Source organism: Zonotrichia leucophrys, chromosome 3 (genome assembly GCF_028769735.1).
Source record: "Zonotrichia leucophrys gambelii isolate GWCS_2022_RI chromosome 3, RI_Zleu_2.0, whole genome shotgun sequence".
In the NCBI taxonomy this organism is placed as follows: domain Eukaryota; kingdom Metazoa; phylum Chordata; class Aves; order Passeriformes; family Passerellidae; genus Zonotrichia; species Zonotrichia leucophrys.
Window position 1 is genome coordinate 98,580,634 of NC_088172.1, and position 16,015 is coordinate 98,596,648.

Genomic DNA, 16,015 nt, shown 5'->3' on the forward strand with positions numbered 1-16,015 from the left:
ACTGTGGGGAAATTTCTTCCTTAGAAACTATTTCTTCCTTATGGACACCTTTTCAGAAAGCAGTAGGACTTACCTAGTAGGGTAAGGCACTTTCTAAATACCCTTAAGGAATTATCTGCTCCTCTGTTAAATACTGTTCAGTATCAAATTATTGCCAAATAAAAAGACAGAAAGGACAGCTCTATAGGAAAGGCTTTACTTGGAAAATACTTGTGCCAAGTTGGGTTTTTCCTTGAGTATATCCTTTAGCTTTTAAGGTTAACAATGTGTCGCTAACAGATTCAGCTCCATTTTAAATGCAGAAAACCTACCTTGAATGGCTGGGGGAGGAGAGGTTCAGTTCAATACAGAAAGCAGCTGAAAGTTAGTGCAATGTTCAACAACAGTGTCTTACTAGTAACATTTCTAATAAAAATCACTATTAAAATAGCCAGAGTTAAAGCTTAAGAGGAGACAAAAGTTTAATGGTGAAGTAAACAAGTAGAGTAAAAACAAGTACATTGTCAAGGACTACAGAAAGTTTCTACACTTAGTCTTAAAAGTACAAAATACAATAAATACATGAGGCTCTTTGTAAAAAGAGGAATCTAAAACTACATTTCTGTTACAGCACATGATATTTTGAATACATAAAATTTCTAAGATGCTACAGCTTTTTTAAAAGTTATTGCTTAATGGATTGGTCATGTGGTTGTCACTCTTCAGATGCACTTCAGTTTTTTTAGCTTCTTTTAACAAACATTCTGCTTCCAGCAATAAGCAGTTGGGTGCTGTGCACATACTTCAATTTCTCCCATCTGGAAAAAGCCTCCGGATAAATTTGGACAAAGCCAAGTTGTCTGTTTCATGATGATTCCTTCAATGGCAATTTCAAAAGGTCCTTGTATTTAATGCAGAAAAGAAGTGAAACTCTCTTCTGCCATGTTTGAAGACAGCTGGGTGGGTACTTGAACATAATGGCTTGATTTGACCAAAGGCAGCAGAATTTCATTTGCTTGTAAGCATTATTTCATCTTGTACAATGCCCTCATCCATTTGCTAATGCATCAATCCTTCATTTGTTTTCAGAGCACATTTTTCATAGCTTTCAAATTACATTGTCATTGAAATAAGTCTCATGATATTGGAACCAACACAAAATGGACCTTTTTTTCTGTAAGTTATCCATGATTAGTACTTCAAGAATCTGGCTTCTGTACTATTTCATGCCAAGCTTCTTTGTCTAGGTTTAATCCTTGGATACAGCTGAGGGTAAAACAGAAAGGAGGTTTAAAATTTTAGTACTTTAAAAGGTTACTGTTTTAAAAAGAAAAATAAAGGAACAAAAACCCCCTCTCTTTGGTGCTACAATTCTAATGTAACCCATAGTAGCAAAAGCATGGTTATAAAAAACATCCAGGGCACAGACAAATATGAATTTAGCAGTCTTAGACAAGCTTAAAAAATACTAAGTGTGTCAGTACAAAAGGAAGGTATTGAACAGCACATAATTGAGTACTTTCAGCTCTACCCACATGGGTGGGCCAGGAAAAACATGTGGCTTTGTAAATCAAGAGATTTCTGTGTTTAGTGAACTGTGGGATTATTCCCTGTGTTATAAATGGGACCAGAGAGGTGAAGTCTGGTTTGCTTTCTCTCACCTATCAGCTTTTATGGCAGTACAGCTTTGGGCAAGCTGGAAACATTTGTCTACAGAAGGACAATGGAAGTGGAGGAGCTTTAGAGAGTGGAGGGTGGGTGGCCAGCAGGAAACTGGCCCCTGCCAGCCTGTGGCCCTTGGGCCTTGTGCTGGTCACACACACAGGGGTGCAGGGGAAAAATGACAGGACACAGCTTGGCACAAGTGTGGCATTCACATTCTCTGAAAAATCCCTTCACCCAGGGTTTTTCTCCTGGGAAGCTGAGAAGCCTCAGAGAAAAAGGAAAACAATTCCTATCTCATTTGCTTCTCCTGTGTTGTGCTCACATGTGGAATGTGTTTGGAAATTGTTTACCCACAGGTGATTGTTTCATTGGATTCTGGTGTGAGTTGTTTTAACTCTTTGGCCAATCAGGGCCAAGTTGTGTCCAGACTGGAGAGAGTCACCAATTTTCATTATTATCTTTTTACCATTCAATAAGTACCTTTTCTGTATTCTTTAGTTTACTATAGTATTCTTTAATATAATATCATAAAGTAATGAATTTGCCTTCTGAGAACACGGAGTCAGATTCATCATTCCTGCCTTCATTGGGACATTCCCAGCAAATACAATAGACAAGATGCCTGGGAAGCTGTTGGCTCCCACCTGGAAGGGCTTAGGGAGCTGTTCTGCATAGCATGGCCACTGGCATGTGAAAATAGGAGGAGACACCTCACCCAGTTAGGAGAGATGAATCCTCTGTGCTCTAACTGAAGCATGTCTACATCACAGCCCAAAGCTCTCCTCAAAGCTGCCTCCTTCTCTCTTTAACCAGACTCTGACTTTATTCTTTTCTCAGGGACTAAGACAAGGCCAATGACTTCTCCACAAGGTGGGGCTCAGCCTGCTGTGATTTCACCACTCTTAGAGATGAAGTCAGCCAGTTACAGCATCACAGCACCTGACAGAATTATCTTATTAGCACAAGGAGCCAGGGAGTCTCTAAGGAGGGTAGAGCACTGATACAGATCATTTAATCCTTGTTTTTATTCAGTACACCTGGCTGCAAAAGGATTAAAGCAACTATGATAAAAGTAAGAATATATTAACCTACCAGATCTATTCTAATCATAGATTAGAATTCAGCTGCTATATTAAAAGGCCAGTAATTGCTTTGGAGAATCACCACAGGATATTTCAGTGGCAGAAGTGACACAGTTAATAAACACTGTGTAGTTTTCCCCAAAAATTCTGTTGGGATCACGTTGTGCTTACAAAGGTAAGTTTTGATCTCCAGTTTAAGCTCTGCTGCCTTGTGCCTTTTTTTTTTCTTCCCCTAGAAACACAGATGTTCCTTGTGTTCTTACACACCTGTGCTCAGGCTCAAAGCAAAAGCTTATGAACAAGCACTACATGCACAATTCACCCCGGGGCAGGCAAAAATCAAAAAGCTGCCATTTTAACCTTACTGTGCAGGGCTAATAGCTGCTCTCAATTTAGAAATGTTTACTCTGGAGAGGAAAAAACTGAGCAGGAGTAGTATGTTAGGCAGGATTTTACAGCACATGGTGTGTAGGCCTGACCTGGAAATGGTACAGACATGAAAACTGATTTTACATTAGACAGAGTTGCTCTGCAAAATCCAACCAGTTTGAGAGTAGGGATTATCTGCATGAGGAAGGAGGCTCAGCCTCTTTCAAGCATCATACATCAATCAGCTAAAATTCACAGTGGTTAATCTTGGAGAACCTCTTATCTCCAGCACCAGGGCAACTAGAATAGCAGAAAAAAGCTTAATGGAGTTTTTATATATGTGTCCATCTGCCATCATTTTCTAGCAATTCAGCTATGAGGAGAAATACAGGGACATAATTGAAAGTATCTTATTTGTACACTGTTGTTTTTTATAAAAGGCAATACAAAAGGTGATGAGAGGAGAGGCCATTCATGTAAGGCCTTAGACATGTAGTTAAATGTTATTTTAAAAGCATAAGAGAAAACAAAGATCTGCCTTTACTGAGCTATGTAATCTATTTTCCAACACTAGAAAATAAAGATAACCTAGATTTTTGCAGTGCTTATCTCCTTGGATCAAAAGGTGCCCTGTGTACACAGGGAAGGACTCATGACTCACTCCTCATGCAGGTTTCAGTTCTGAAGGCCCTTTGTGCCAGTACATCACTTTTTTGAAACAGGGAAAATTCTCAAAAAGTCATAGAATATCCTGAGTTGGAAAGGATCCCCCTAAGGAATCACTGAGTTCAGCTCCTGGCCCTACACAGGACAGCCCTAAAATCACCCCATGTGCCTGAGGACATGTGTGGTATTTTCTGAGACCCCCATCATTAGAAAGAATGATGAATTTGACTTCATGTTCTCAGAAGGCTAATTCAGTATTTTACGATTTATATTATATTAAAGAATACTATACTAAACTATACTAAAGGATACAAACAGAAGGCTAAAAGATACTAATGAAAACTTGTGACTCTCTTGTCAGAGTCCTACACAGCTTGGCTGTAATTGGCCAATAAGTAAAAACAATTCACATGTTGGATAAACAATCTCCAGCCACATTCCAAAGCAGCAAAACACAAGAGAAACAAATGAGATTATATTGTTTTCCTTTTTTTCTGAGGCTTCTCAGCTTCCCAGGAGAGAAATCCTGGGCAAAGAGATTTTCAGAAAATATGACAGTAACAAACATGCTCAAGAAAGCCTTATTCACATGTCATGTTTGGGGTTTTGTTTTTTTCCTCTAAGGTGGTGAGACAAGGTTGGTATTAGGGCCTGCTGTGTAAGCAGGGTGGTGATACATGTTGTTCTTATGGGCACCCTGATATATGGTCTCCTCAAGCCAGGTCTCATAAGTTCTTGGAGATTTATATCACACCCAAGATAGCTCAGCTACCTTAGAAGGCATAAAATCAGCACGATGGCTTCTGTGGTGGTGGTGTTGGAAACAGAAAAGTTTTAATAAAAGCCAAAATAACAAAACTCTACAGAGAAAACCTGAGCCAGGTGCAAGAAGTTCTTGCTCCTGGTAAAACACCCCACAAAAGCCATTGGTTCCTTTATGCTCTTTTTTTCTAGTAAATTGCTTAGGTGGGATTTTTTGGTTCCTGTCTAATTTCCTTAAGCTCGAGGTGGAGTCCCCAAGATCCTATGAGGGGCCTTTTTTGCTAATTGAGGAAAGAAATTCTGGGCTTTTTTCCTTTTTAAGGAGACAAAAGGATAGTTTTGTCACTCCAGTCAACAGGGGGCACATTCCTACAGCACCCATTAATCTGGGTAAGTACCTCAAACAGAGGCTGTTAACCCACTCTGCCAAGACATTCAACTCCCTAAATAAAGATGGAGAATGTCACCTCCTTCCTCTCGACTCTAAAAGCTGCACCTCGATGCAAGAGACCCAAGGAGAACACAATGCTGTGCACACTCCACATGCAGGGATGGGGTTTTTTGGCTCTGGAAGCAGCCAGGACTCACCCCTAGCAGGTTTCTGGGCACGTAGCCTTCCTTGTCATTGAGCCGTGCCCACCACCACTCGATCTCCTCCTCATCCTCGCGGCGCAGGATTGTCATGCAGTCCCCTTCCTTCATGGACAGCTCGTCGTCGTTCTGCGCCTCGTAATCCCACAGCCCATAAATCACTCCTTTGTTCATGATCCCCATCTTCTCCTGCACTCCTGCAACATTGCAAACACACAGCAGCTCAAGTGAGAAGGAAAGATATAAATAAAAAGGATGACAAGAGGGAAGACTCCTTTATTTTTACTGAAAGACAGTCAAGGAAAAAAAAAAAAGCCAAAATTCCTCCCTACTTGGCACCATGCTGCCTACTCAGAGCTGGCCCTGGAAGAAGTAGCTTTGTGAAGTTACTTACAGCAGACAGATTCCTTCCTTAAACATGCTCAACAAATACAATGCAAATGGGGAGAGCAGCACTGACTGATAAAAGGTTACATTTTTTTGTCCATGCCTTCTAGACCTAAGTGATAAGCAAGAACACTTTCTGTACTCTTAGTGCAACAGTAATCTCCTTCTGTCACAGAGAGATAGCAACACCTGCCTGGGTTGATCACCACTGTCATTTTGATGCTTGTGGTGTCACTTGCCACCTGGGTCATTTTATTTCACTTTAAAGCAAGTTGCATCTCAGCCCTGTACCTGAGAGATTTGCCTGCTACTCTGCAGCTGCTTTTGGTTATCTCAGCAGTTCTTCATTTCTAACACTATTTTTTTTCTTGCTTTAAACACTGCCTTCAGAAACACAATTCTGATAAAGGATTTCTGCACCAAGGTGGTTTGGAGTACACACAAGCACCCTGCAGGGTTATTCAGAATTTCCTCATTTTACAGCTGTAGCCAGAGATGACACTCTTCTTTCTGTACCCATTTCCTCAGCCTCTAGGCAGAAAAGTAGAAAGGTATCTTAGTTTGTACACCAGTTGATTTTCTCTCAGGTAATTATTTTAAAATACTGAATTCTACTATGATTTTTTTGGTTGGTTTTGGTGTTTTTCGGGAGCAGAGAAGTACACTGCACACTATTTCCCTTTTCATCAAGTATCTATTACCACCTACATCTGCTCAAATCAAATTCTTCACTTCTGCACACCAGCTCAGCACATAACATCAAATTATTCCCAGTGCATGATAAGCTCTGCTCAGAGAAACTCCTCTCTTGCTTTGCATTTGGTACAATCAGAGGTTTGGCCAAAGATTGAGCTCTGAGCATCAAAGCAGACAAAGAAGATTCACACAATGCATGTGGTGTCCTAAAGGGGTGTTTGTGGTTACACCAGGGTAGTGGGGCAAACAGAGCCAGCACAGGCATTCCATTTAACAAAGTGAAAATTTCCATACTTTCAGCAGCATCAGACCTGTAATTTAATCAATGCTAAAGGATGATTGGTTTTATTTAAACTAAGCTGTACCTCTTACTTGATATTTGATATAATTTGAAACAAAAAAGGTTAGGTGAATCAATGAATTACACCAGGGTTTATCAGCTTAATAATGAGTTTAGAGGCCCAGGTTTTAGTGCAGTTCTGGAAACAGATACACATTCCCAAACTTCTTTTACAGAAGCAGTTTTAGGCAGGGAATAATTTCTTACAGTAACTACAGGCAAGCAGAACCAGTCTTAGCAATAAAACTAATTTCTGATGAAACAATAAGGAACTTTGGTAGCTGAATAACCAATAAAATCAAGAGATGGTTTCAGTGGTTTCAATCTGGAAAAACTGGCCAAACTTAATAGGCCAAAGCCTTACAGTCCTTTCAGGACCCATCAAAAAGTATCTCATAACACAAGAAGATCCCAAACTCAACACAAAGCAGAGTATCAAGTGAAATCATTGGATGGGAGGTCATAATAACACCTCACAAACAAAAAGAATGGATTTTTTCATGCTGTATATAATGAGACAATGGGCCTCCTTTCATAGGATCTCACGGGCAATTTATCTGAATCTAAGAATTAGACAAATTCCTAAAGAGCTGTTCAACACAAATACAACATCTCTTAATTCATGTCTGAGTTAAAACCAGTTTAAAATATTAGACAAGTATTTTTTAATCTAATCCTACAATCTCCCTTGGGTATTGGGTCTTGATGACCTCCCTCAGAGAACGGATATAAAACCAAATGGAATTTTGCTTAAGCCTAGAATTTTTGATGCCACTTAAAAAGGCTTCCTCCCTTTACAGCAAAAACTGTATATTTGGCACCAAAGACACAGTTTTCAAGCTTAGTGAGGACAGCTGGACAGACTGTTTTGAAATCTCCTGGCTTAGGAGCAGCTTAGAGAAACTCAGCTCTCAGCTGTGCCACAAAAGCAGAAAGGCAGTTTTACAGCTTTTTCTGCTGTGTTACATTGCTGTTACTCTAACCTCTTGCAGAGAGATGACACACCAGCTGGTGTGTGCCTAGGGGACATGAGCTACATACAAAACAGAGAAAAGTAATTTAAAACCTCATTACACACAAAACATACAGTAAAGTAATGTAAAACCTCACTGCCTAATACTCATCACACCCTAGGGGGAATTCCTTTTCTCCATTCAAAGATAGTATCTCTGTAGCCTTACTATTTGAATAAAATCTAAACTTAATATGGGATTTCTTTTTAAATGCAAGTGAAGAAAAAAGTCAGTGCTTACTAACATCCATCAAGGCAGGAACTGGGCAATACCTTTTCTGCTTCTAAGGTGCACATTAGGAAATACCCATTTCAAGACACCAGCTAACAGCTACAAACTGCTGACTGATATATCCATACAACTTTTGTTTTCATGTAAGGAAGTTCTTATCTGGCAAGATTCACCTAAGTGGTGCATCTGTCAGTGCACCTGTTTCAGTCAAAGCTTTTAATATAAAGAAACCTTCTGTTACTCAGCTCTCCTCCACAGGGCATTACAAAGTTAATCTCGATGGAATTGAGGAAGCTGCTGAAAACCTCTCTCTTTCCAAGAGGCACAGGCACCTAAGCCGAGTGTGCAGCTCACCCCTACTCAAGCACAAAGAGGTGTCAGAACCTCTTTGTCAGGACATTGCTCTGGCTGCCCTGGAGGACTCCAGACCCTGGCAGGGAGCTCAGAGACTTTGGCACAGAATCAAAAACCTCTGTGCCTTCGATTTTAGCCCTTGGAAAAAATTACCAACTTTGGGTGAAGATTTACAAGCCACAAGGGTTTGAGTAGAATGTTAGTGAATTTATCACAGGGCTAAAATGTAGAATTTTGGGGATTTAGAATGGGGGTTCAAGAGCCAAGATGGAGGAATCTGGGCATGTCCTGTCCTCCTTCTCCTTGCCCTCCATCTTCTGCTGGGATGGTGACACTTTTGGATTGTTTTAGGGCAGAGACAGACTGTCTAACAAAGGTGACAGGTATTGGAAAATTATTGTAAATAAAGTACACATAGTTTTTAGTATAAAAAGATAACACCCCTGAAGGTGGTCAGTGTGCCTCAACCCAACCTGCTGGACAGACCTCAGTGGGTCAGAAAAAGAATGCAATAGTTAAGAGAAAAAAAACAACCTTGAGAAGCTGAGGAATCTCAGCTTCTTCCTTGATCACGGGGCTGGCAAAAGAGACTTTTTAATCCCTCAGGAGCCATTCCAACAACACAAAACCCGAGAGCAGGGGAGCCCCTGGGGTGCCGCAGGGCTCAGGCTGGCACTCACCATAGAGGAACTGGGAGCACTGTGTGTAGCCCTCCTCCATCTCCTCGCACTTGTCCGCCGCCGTCTGCATGTCGCTGTAGGTCATGGCAAACACGGCTGCCCCCGACTCCACCAGGAACTTGCACACCTGCACGTTATTGCAGGAGGCTGCACAGTGCAGAGGGGTCCTGCAAGCACAGAAAGATGGCACCTCACTCCCACTGCTCACAGAGTGCTCACAGAGCCCTGGGAGCAAACAGCACCCAAGCTGCAGGACCTGGGCAATCAGCCCTGCCCAGCACAGCACCTAACTCAGCACATCAAGAGCAATCACTTTGCACAGGGAACAGGAGCTACTCTGAGAGCTGCTTGAGCCCTAAAGCTAAGTTTCCATACAGATTTCCAGTTATTCTGCCTTTCTGTAATCCATTAACATTTTAGGACCATTCATTAAGGGACTAAAAATTCAACAACTAATCAATATTGAAAATCCACTCAGAAATCTTCCTGACATCATGCCTCTTACAATCTAGATAATTACTTTGAGATTTGACTTCATGACATGTAATTGTGAAAACCCCTCAGGTTGAGGGAGCACAAGCATCTTTACTCAGTTTCAGCCCTCAAGCACTTCTGTTATAGGCAGAAATAACAGTAAAATCACTATTCCCTGCACCGGCCTTGCATAAATAATCTCCCTAGTTATTTGTAAAAAAGATTTGTAACACATTATCAGCTGCAAGGTTGTTTGAAGGTTATGGTTTTCCACTTTATTTTGGTTTCAAGATGGCTGATGATTGGACAAAGAACTGGGGAGAGTTTGCAGGGCGAGATACTGCCCAGAGCATAAGTTATAGGTTATCTCACAGAGGATATTGGGAATTTCAGCATAAGGCTCATCATAAGCTATCTTCAGTACCTCAAAGAAACAGAGCAATTTCCTGACAACTGTGTCCACCCCTACACTGTTTATTCATACAGGGAATATTGCTTTCATTAGATTAATCAGATTTATTTTCCCATCTGCACAGTCCCATATGATACTCCACAAAGAACTGCTGTTGCTCTGCTTTGGGAAGAAACTCATTGCCAGCTCCACAGGAGAAAAGCAAGGGACATTCTGAGAGACCTGCAGCAGCTCCCAAGTCCTGACTCTAGAGGAGAACATCCACAAGGAGGCACTTAATGAAAGCCTCACCATCCATCGCTGTCTGCAGCGTTCACGTTCACCCCAAACTGCACCAGGAACTTCACGATTTCCGTGTGCCCGGCACACACGGCGTTGTGCAGAGCAGTAATTCCTTCATCATTGGGCATGCTAGGGTCTTCCACCTGGCCAGCCGGAAAGGAACAATCACATTCAGGTGAAACTCCCTGGAATAAACATCTCTTCTCATACAAAAATCACTTGTTCTTAAATATGAATTTGTGATGTATTTATAGGAAGGACATGAGAACGAAGACTACATTCACTACCAACTTTGCACCAAGATTCATATTTAAGCTTGCAGGCTTCCCTTTAACAGTATGGTTCAGAGCAACAGGATCTTGATAACTTACTAAAAGCACTTTCAATAAATTTCTCATCTATATTTATTTAACTGTGAGCAAAGTTCACAGGGATTTTGCCTACCAAATTATCTGATAACATGGCAGACAAGGAATGAAACAGTACATAAAAAATAAGGAAAAGGTGCCCCGTAAATTTATAGAGTTGATGCTAAAAATCCACTGTGGATTTAACACACTTAAAATCAGCCACCAAGTATGATTGCTAAGTATGATTAGGTTAGAACCTAACCTAATGTGGGCAGAACTGTTCCCAAATAAGGTCATCTGGGCAGGGGCTGTGCCCAAAATTTGTCATGTGGGCGTAGCCAAATTCCAAATATGGTCATGTTGGAGGCAGAATCCCAAATATGGCCATGTGGGTGTGGCTATGCCCAAATAAGAAAATGGGGCATGGCCAAAATCCAAATATGGTCATGTGGGTGGGGCAGAATTCCAAATATAGTCACATGGGCAGGCTATGCCCAAATAAGGAAATGTGGGTGTGACCAAATTACAAACATGGCCATGTAGGCGGGGCTATGCCCAAAAAAAAAGGGGGGGAATGTGGGCATGGCCAGATTCCAGATATGTGGTCATGTGGGCATGGCTAAATTCCAAATATGGCTATGTGGGTGGGGCATGGCCAAATTCGGTCATGTGGGCGGGGCTATGTCCAGATATTGTCATGTGGGTGTGGCCAAATTCCAAATATGGTCATGTGGGTGGGGGCTAGGGTTAGGATTTGATCTCCTCAAGAACAGATCTAGGTTCTGCACTAGTCCAGAAAAGCTGACTTCCCAGTTTCAACCAGATTGAAATTCCTTGTCTTCCAAATTAGCATTTGTACCTCATAAATTATTCTCTGCACAAGGTCAAACTCCCCCTCCAAAGATGAATCCAGAAGCAATGCCAAGGGATTGAATTTCACTCTCATTCCATGGCCAATCCTTTCGGAGCCAGTCTTACGCAAGTTCGTCCTCTTCCCCTGTGAAAAGGTGACACAAGTTACAAACACTTTTTTCCTGGAAAGATGATGAATGCAAAAGTGCTTATTTGGGAATGACAGCAGAAACTATCAACTAGAAAAGTGTTTAAGAGGAAATTTATAGTATTTTTTGCCAATCCCCAAACACATAGTGAAAATATTAGGTTAAGCAAGTTATGAAAGATCTCTGCTTTTATCTCTGGACACTGTCATTATTCAACTCTCATACAGAAGTTATCTTGATCAAACATCAACAAAGTAGCAAAACTACCAAAGACCAGGAAAAGATGCTTTTTTGCTTGTTTTTGGACAATTTCACCATTAACTCTCATAGCTGTTAGACAAACCAAGCAGCACACTCCACAAAGTACACTAATTTAAGTGCTGATCTAAAGTTCCTAACATTTTTGCAAGTATACCAGAGGTTAGCAGGAGCAATGATGGAAAATGGTTTGAGGAAAATGCAGAACCAAGTGCAGAATTGCTTTAGATGCTGCCATTGATTCACAAGTATTTCTATAGCTGAGTTTGTACCCACTGCTTTAGGGAACATGCTTGCATTAGCTCAGCACTCAGCCCAGCTGCCTGGGCAGCAGCAATAAGACCATTCACGAGGGTATGTAAATTTCTGACAGATGTCCAGGCAAAGATGAATAGAACTGACTCATACTCTGCAAGAGCAGGCATGTGGAGATAAGATATTTAAGTAGAGATTCCCATGAAAATGCTCTTCTGTTTGTAAATTTGTATGTAATATCAAAAGTAGAGGCTTTTCCAAGAGTGAGCCTGGCAGAACAACCCACAGATTTAAATATGAAATCAAGAAGTTAGGCTGGTTTCTTCTCAGCATTGCAGAATTACTACAAAACCAAGCAGAAGTGAGTTCTCACAATTCAGGAAATCCTACCACTCAAGTTTCCTTGTAAAAGGGAGCAAGAACAAAACCTTTAAAGCATGAAAAATGTCTACTCCATGCACAAATTACAAGGTTAAAAAGCACATTTAAATGTTTTAACTCCTCTGCAATGAAGTGATAGAGGAAAAAAACACTTTCATGTATCAGGTTATGAAAACTTATCAAAACTCTACTCTTGATAGGTTTATAAAGAAAGTCTTTGAGAAACCAAAAACATTAAGCATTTTTGTTCTGCAACAGTGAGATAACATCATACCTCACACAGATACAAACTTGCAAAATAAAATAGTAAAAATGCTGCCTCCTCCCAGCCCCAAGAGACTCCATTTTGATGCAACTTGAGACTAGACTGATAGGAAATCAGATTACAAAGCAGTTCAGGAAACATTCAGTAAAAGAAGTACAAACAGCTGATATCTACAAATGAGTTTTTTAGATAAAAACTAAAGAAGTCTGTTCCTACATATTTTTCAAGAAAGGCACTGTCAGATAAACAAATGCAATCCAGGATTAAGAAAATTAGTGCCCAGCTCATACTAGCAATAGTGGGAAATGCTTGTGAAATCTGTATCTGTACCTAAACCGGGGGGGGGAGGGGGACCAAAATCAGCTTTAGTTTTTCTTAAAAAGGAAGTAAAATCTGAGTGTAGCCAGACTTCTAGAAGGAAGGATTCTTTACAGATCTGTAGAGTTTTACTATTTGTGTATTCCATTTGAAACTTTTCATTATGTCATTAATTCTCAGGACAAGAGAGACTTTTCATTACTGTCTGGAGATAAGAGCATCACTAGAACAGATCATCAACTAGAACAGATACCAACAGAGAGACTTCTAGACTGCGTGACTGTTCTCCCACATCTGCCTGAGCTCTACAACACAATGCACAGGGTTTATGGCAGCACTCGAGATCATTTATTGACAGGGCACCCCCGTTGTAAGCTAATACTTACAGGAGGCAAGGAAAACTGTCCAGTAACTTCAGGAGGCCTCATATTGAATGAGTCCTCTCCCAAGCTCTCTGGTTCCCCTGATGGATAGGGAGGTGGTGGGTATGGAGGATACTCTTCCATGTACACCTCCAGTGGCAGTGGAGCTTCCAGGTTTGGCTCTTCTGGCTTGGGCTGCGTGAGTTCATCGCTGTCTGACACAGCTTCAGGGACAGGGTCCAAAGGCACAGGGGGAAGAGCAGCTTCACTCTGCTCTGCTGCTGTGCTTTCTGGCTCCTCAGCTATAGCTGCTTCTGGCATGGAAGCAGCTGTTTCCTTTTCTGCCTCCGTGCTTAGATAAGGATTTGGGATCTCCACTGGGCTTTCAGGACTGGCAGCAGAAGCCGTCTGCTTGGAGGGGTGTGAGGGAGCTGAGATAGTCTCCATTGCAGCCAGAGTGGTCCTCTGATAGAGCAGCTTCTGGATGTTGGGGCCGTTGGGCCCCTCGGGCTCAGTGATGGAGCTGCGCTTCTTCAGCGGCCGGGGCGCGTTGGAGAGCTTCTTGCGCAGCGCCTCCAGGTCGGCGTCGCTCTGGTTGCGGTAGGGGTTGGACAGGAAGGGCAGCAGCTTGGTGGGGCTCAGGGGACGGGGGATCCTCTCTGGTTCATGGTTCTCATGAGCAGAGGCTGCTGTTTCCATCTCGGGCTCTGGGCTGCCTGGCTTGCCCTGGAGGTTGGAGTAGACGTTGTCTGTCTGTGGTGGGTGGTTCTGCACGCCAGCTCCTGCCATCACAGGCTTGCCGTACACTGTGGAGCAGGTCAGGGGAAACAAGGTTGGGGATTTGATACAACAGCAAATACTCAAGAGAACAAAACTCAATACTCAACAAATGTTCAAGAGTACAACAACAAAGAAAGGTGAATCAGGTTGTGTATTCTTTATGTAGAGTAAAGAAGCAGAATACAAAAAACTGAACAGAACCAATCTGATAAGCAGATCTACCATTAGTTGTCTTGCAAACCCAAGACACACATTCTGCACTTCTTGTTAACACTCTTACACAGCAAGGAAGATCCATCCAAGATTCTTACACTGCCCTCACCCACTTAACTCCCCTGAAGAACAGCTTCATACCCAGAGACCAGCTGGAAAGAATACTTATCTGAGGTTTATCAGACAGAAGAGAGGGAGAGAGCCACATGCTTACCACTCGGGAAGTGTGGTCCTCTGGTCTGTGCCCTCGTCAAAGCACTCTGCACTGCCTGCTGGAAGTTCTTCCCAGGGGTCTGCTGTTGGGTGTACATGCTGTAAATGGAACTGGTAGCCACAGTCTGAGGCTTTCGAAATGGTGGCAGCGAAGTCTCTTTGGATGGCTGAGGAGTAAAAGGTCTCACAGCTGCTGCTGGGGGACTCTCCTGTTTGGAGGAAGGAAGAATTTGATCCTGGCTAGAGGAAGAACCTGCAGGAGGTACTGAAATTCTTTGCTGTATCTGTTGAGAAGGATGAGAAGGCTGCTGTGCCACTGGTTTTTGCTTGCTCCCCACAGCTGCAATAGCCAAAGGCAGCTTCTGCAGGTTTCCATCCAGCTTTGTATCAGCAGGCTGAAGGTGACCGGCTTGACCAAAGTAAGGCAAGTTTATCTGTTTTGGTTTAGTGGGGACAGGTGGTGGCACCTTGGTTACATTTTTATTGGTTGTCTGAAAGACAAAAAAAATCATTAAGATGAAATGGTAAAACATTATTTAGGAGTTCTGCCATGAAGGACCAAAGAGCCTCAAAGTATGATACAGTATCTTATGTCTACTACTGCTGTAATAAGGTTTACAACATCAATGACACCAGGAATAAAGTGCTTTAAACTTTTTATCATCACTGATGTTTTTAAATACTTTGAACCTATTCTCTTTATTGCCTCTATAACAGCTATGTCTAAAACAAGAGCAATGTCAGGGCACAGTAACTTCTCTAGAGATATCAGACACTCAGCTGGCAAGAGGCTGCTCTCCAACAAAGCACCTGTCAATCCCCAGTTGTAGGCTAGTGTACCTCCACCTGATCAAACTGTCCTTCATGCCAAAATCAAGGTGGCAAGTTTTACTGCTGTCAAACATCTGAAGGACACTGTTGCATTAAAGAGTAAAAAAAGTACCTAGATGATTTTGAAAAAAAAAAAAACCAAACAAGCAAGCAAAAGCCTCCTTGTATCTTTGGGGGAAAAATACACACTTGTACAAGTAATGCAGAGATAGATTCCCACCACAGTGACTGCAGAGAATCATTTGGAGCTATCAACTGTCATTAAAAGCCTAAGAGGGTTTTTTTCTCAGAAGTAGTCTTTTAAAAGCTGACCTCACTACTTCTAAAGTGGCTGGCAGAAAGCTCTGAGAAGAGCTGTGGGTAAGGCCTGGCAGATGGGAAGCAGCAGCCAGGGCTCCCCTCCATACCTGTGCCTCCCTGAGGAGATCCTCACTGCTCTGGTTCTTCCTCAGGGTGCCCAGACCAGCAGACTGCTCCACAGAGTCAAACATGGAGAACGGACGCACCTTCTTCTCTCTGTCTCGTAACAGAGCTTCTCCTTCAGCTGCTGCTGAAGAGAGAGGAGACAACTTTCAAAAGGGATGGCACAGTTGTAGGGGTGAGAGTCCTGTTGTGTTGTTGCGTTTCTCTTCACAGAGAAATGCAAGGCACAATGTCCCAAAGATAATTCTGGGATTCACATTCTCTGAACCTCAGAGAGAAAGAAAAAACCAATTCTTATTTCATTTACTGCTCCTGTGTTTTGGAACAAGTGGAATGCATTGAGGAAGGTTATTTACCTGAAGGAATTTGCTTGATTGGATTC

General features: G+C 42.1%; 1 protein-coding gene across 5 annotated transcripts in view; it reads right to left on the minus strand.

The window, feature by feature from the left end:
* Positions 1 to 180: 180 nt before the first annotated feature.
* The window catches only part of TP53BP2 (tumor protein p53 binding protein 2), a 56,125-nt gene continuing 40,290 nt past the window's right edge, over positions 181 to 16,015 (minus strand). For 4 of the 5 annotated variants that reach the window (XM_064709462.1, XM_064709464.1, XM_064709465.1 and 1 more), the window contains 8 exons: positions 15,618 to 15,760; positions 14,381 to 14,870; positions 13,198 to 13,979; positions 11,193 to 11,330; positions 9,993 to 10,126; positions 8,816 to 8,982; positions 5,112 to 5,311; positions 181 to 1,245 (listed from right to left, as the gene is read on the minus strand). In XM_064709462.1, coding sequence (XP_064565532.1) covers positions 1,204 to 1,245; positions 5,112 to 5,311; positions 8,816 to 8,982; positions 9,993 to 10,126; positions 11,193 to 11,330; positions 13,198 to 13,979; positions 14,381 to 14,870; positions 15,618 to 15,760 — 2,096 coding nt within the window. In that variant the 3' untranslated portion in view covers positions 181 to 1,203. The remainder of the gene's footprint in view (positions 1,246 to 5,111; positions 5,312 to 8,815; positions 8,983 to 9,992; positions 10,127 to 11,192; positions 11,331 to 13,197; positions 13,980 to 14,380; positions 14,871 to 15,617; positions 15,761 to 16,015) is intronic. The other variant, XM_064709463.1, reaches the window with a different exon arrangement.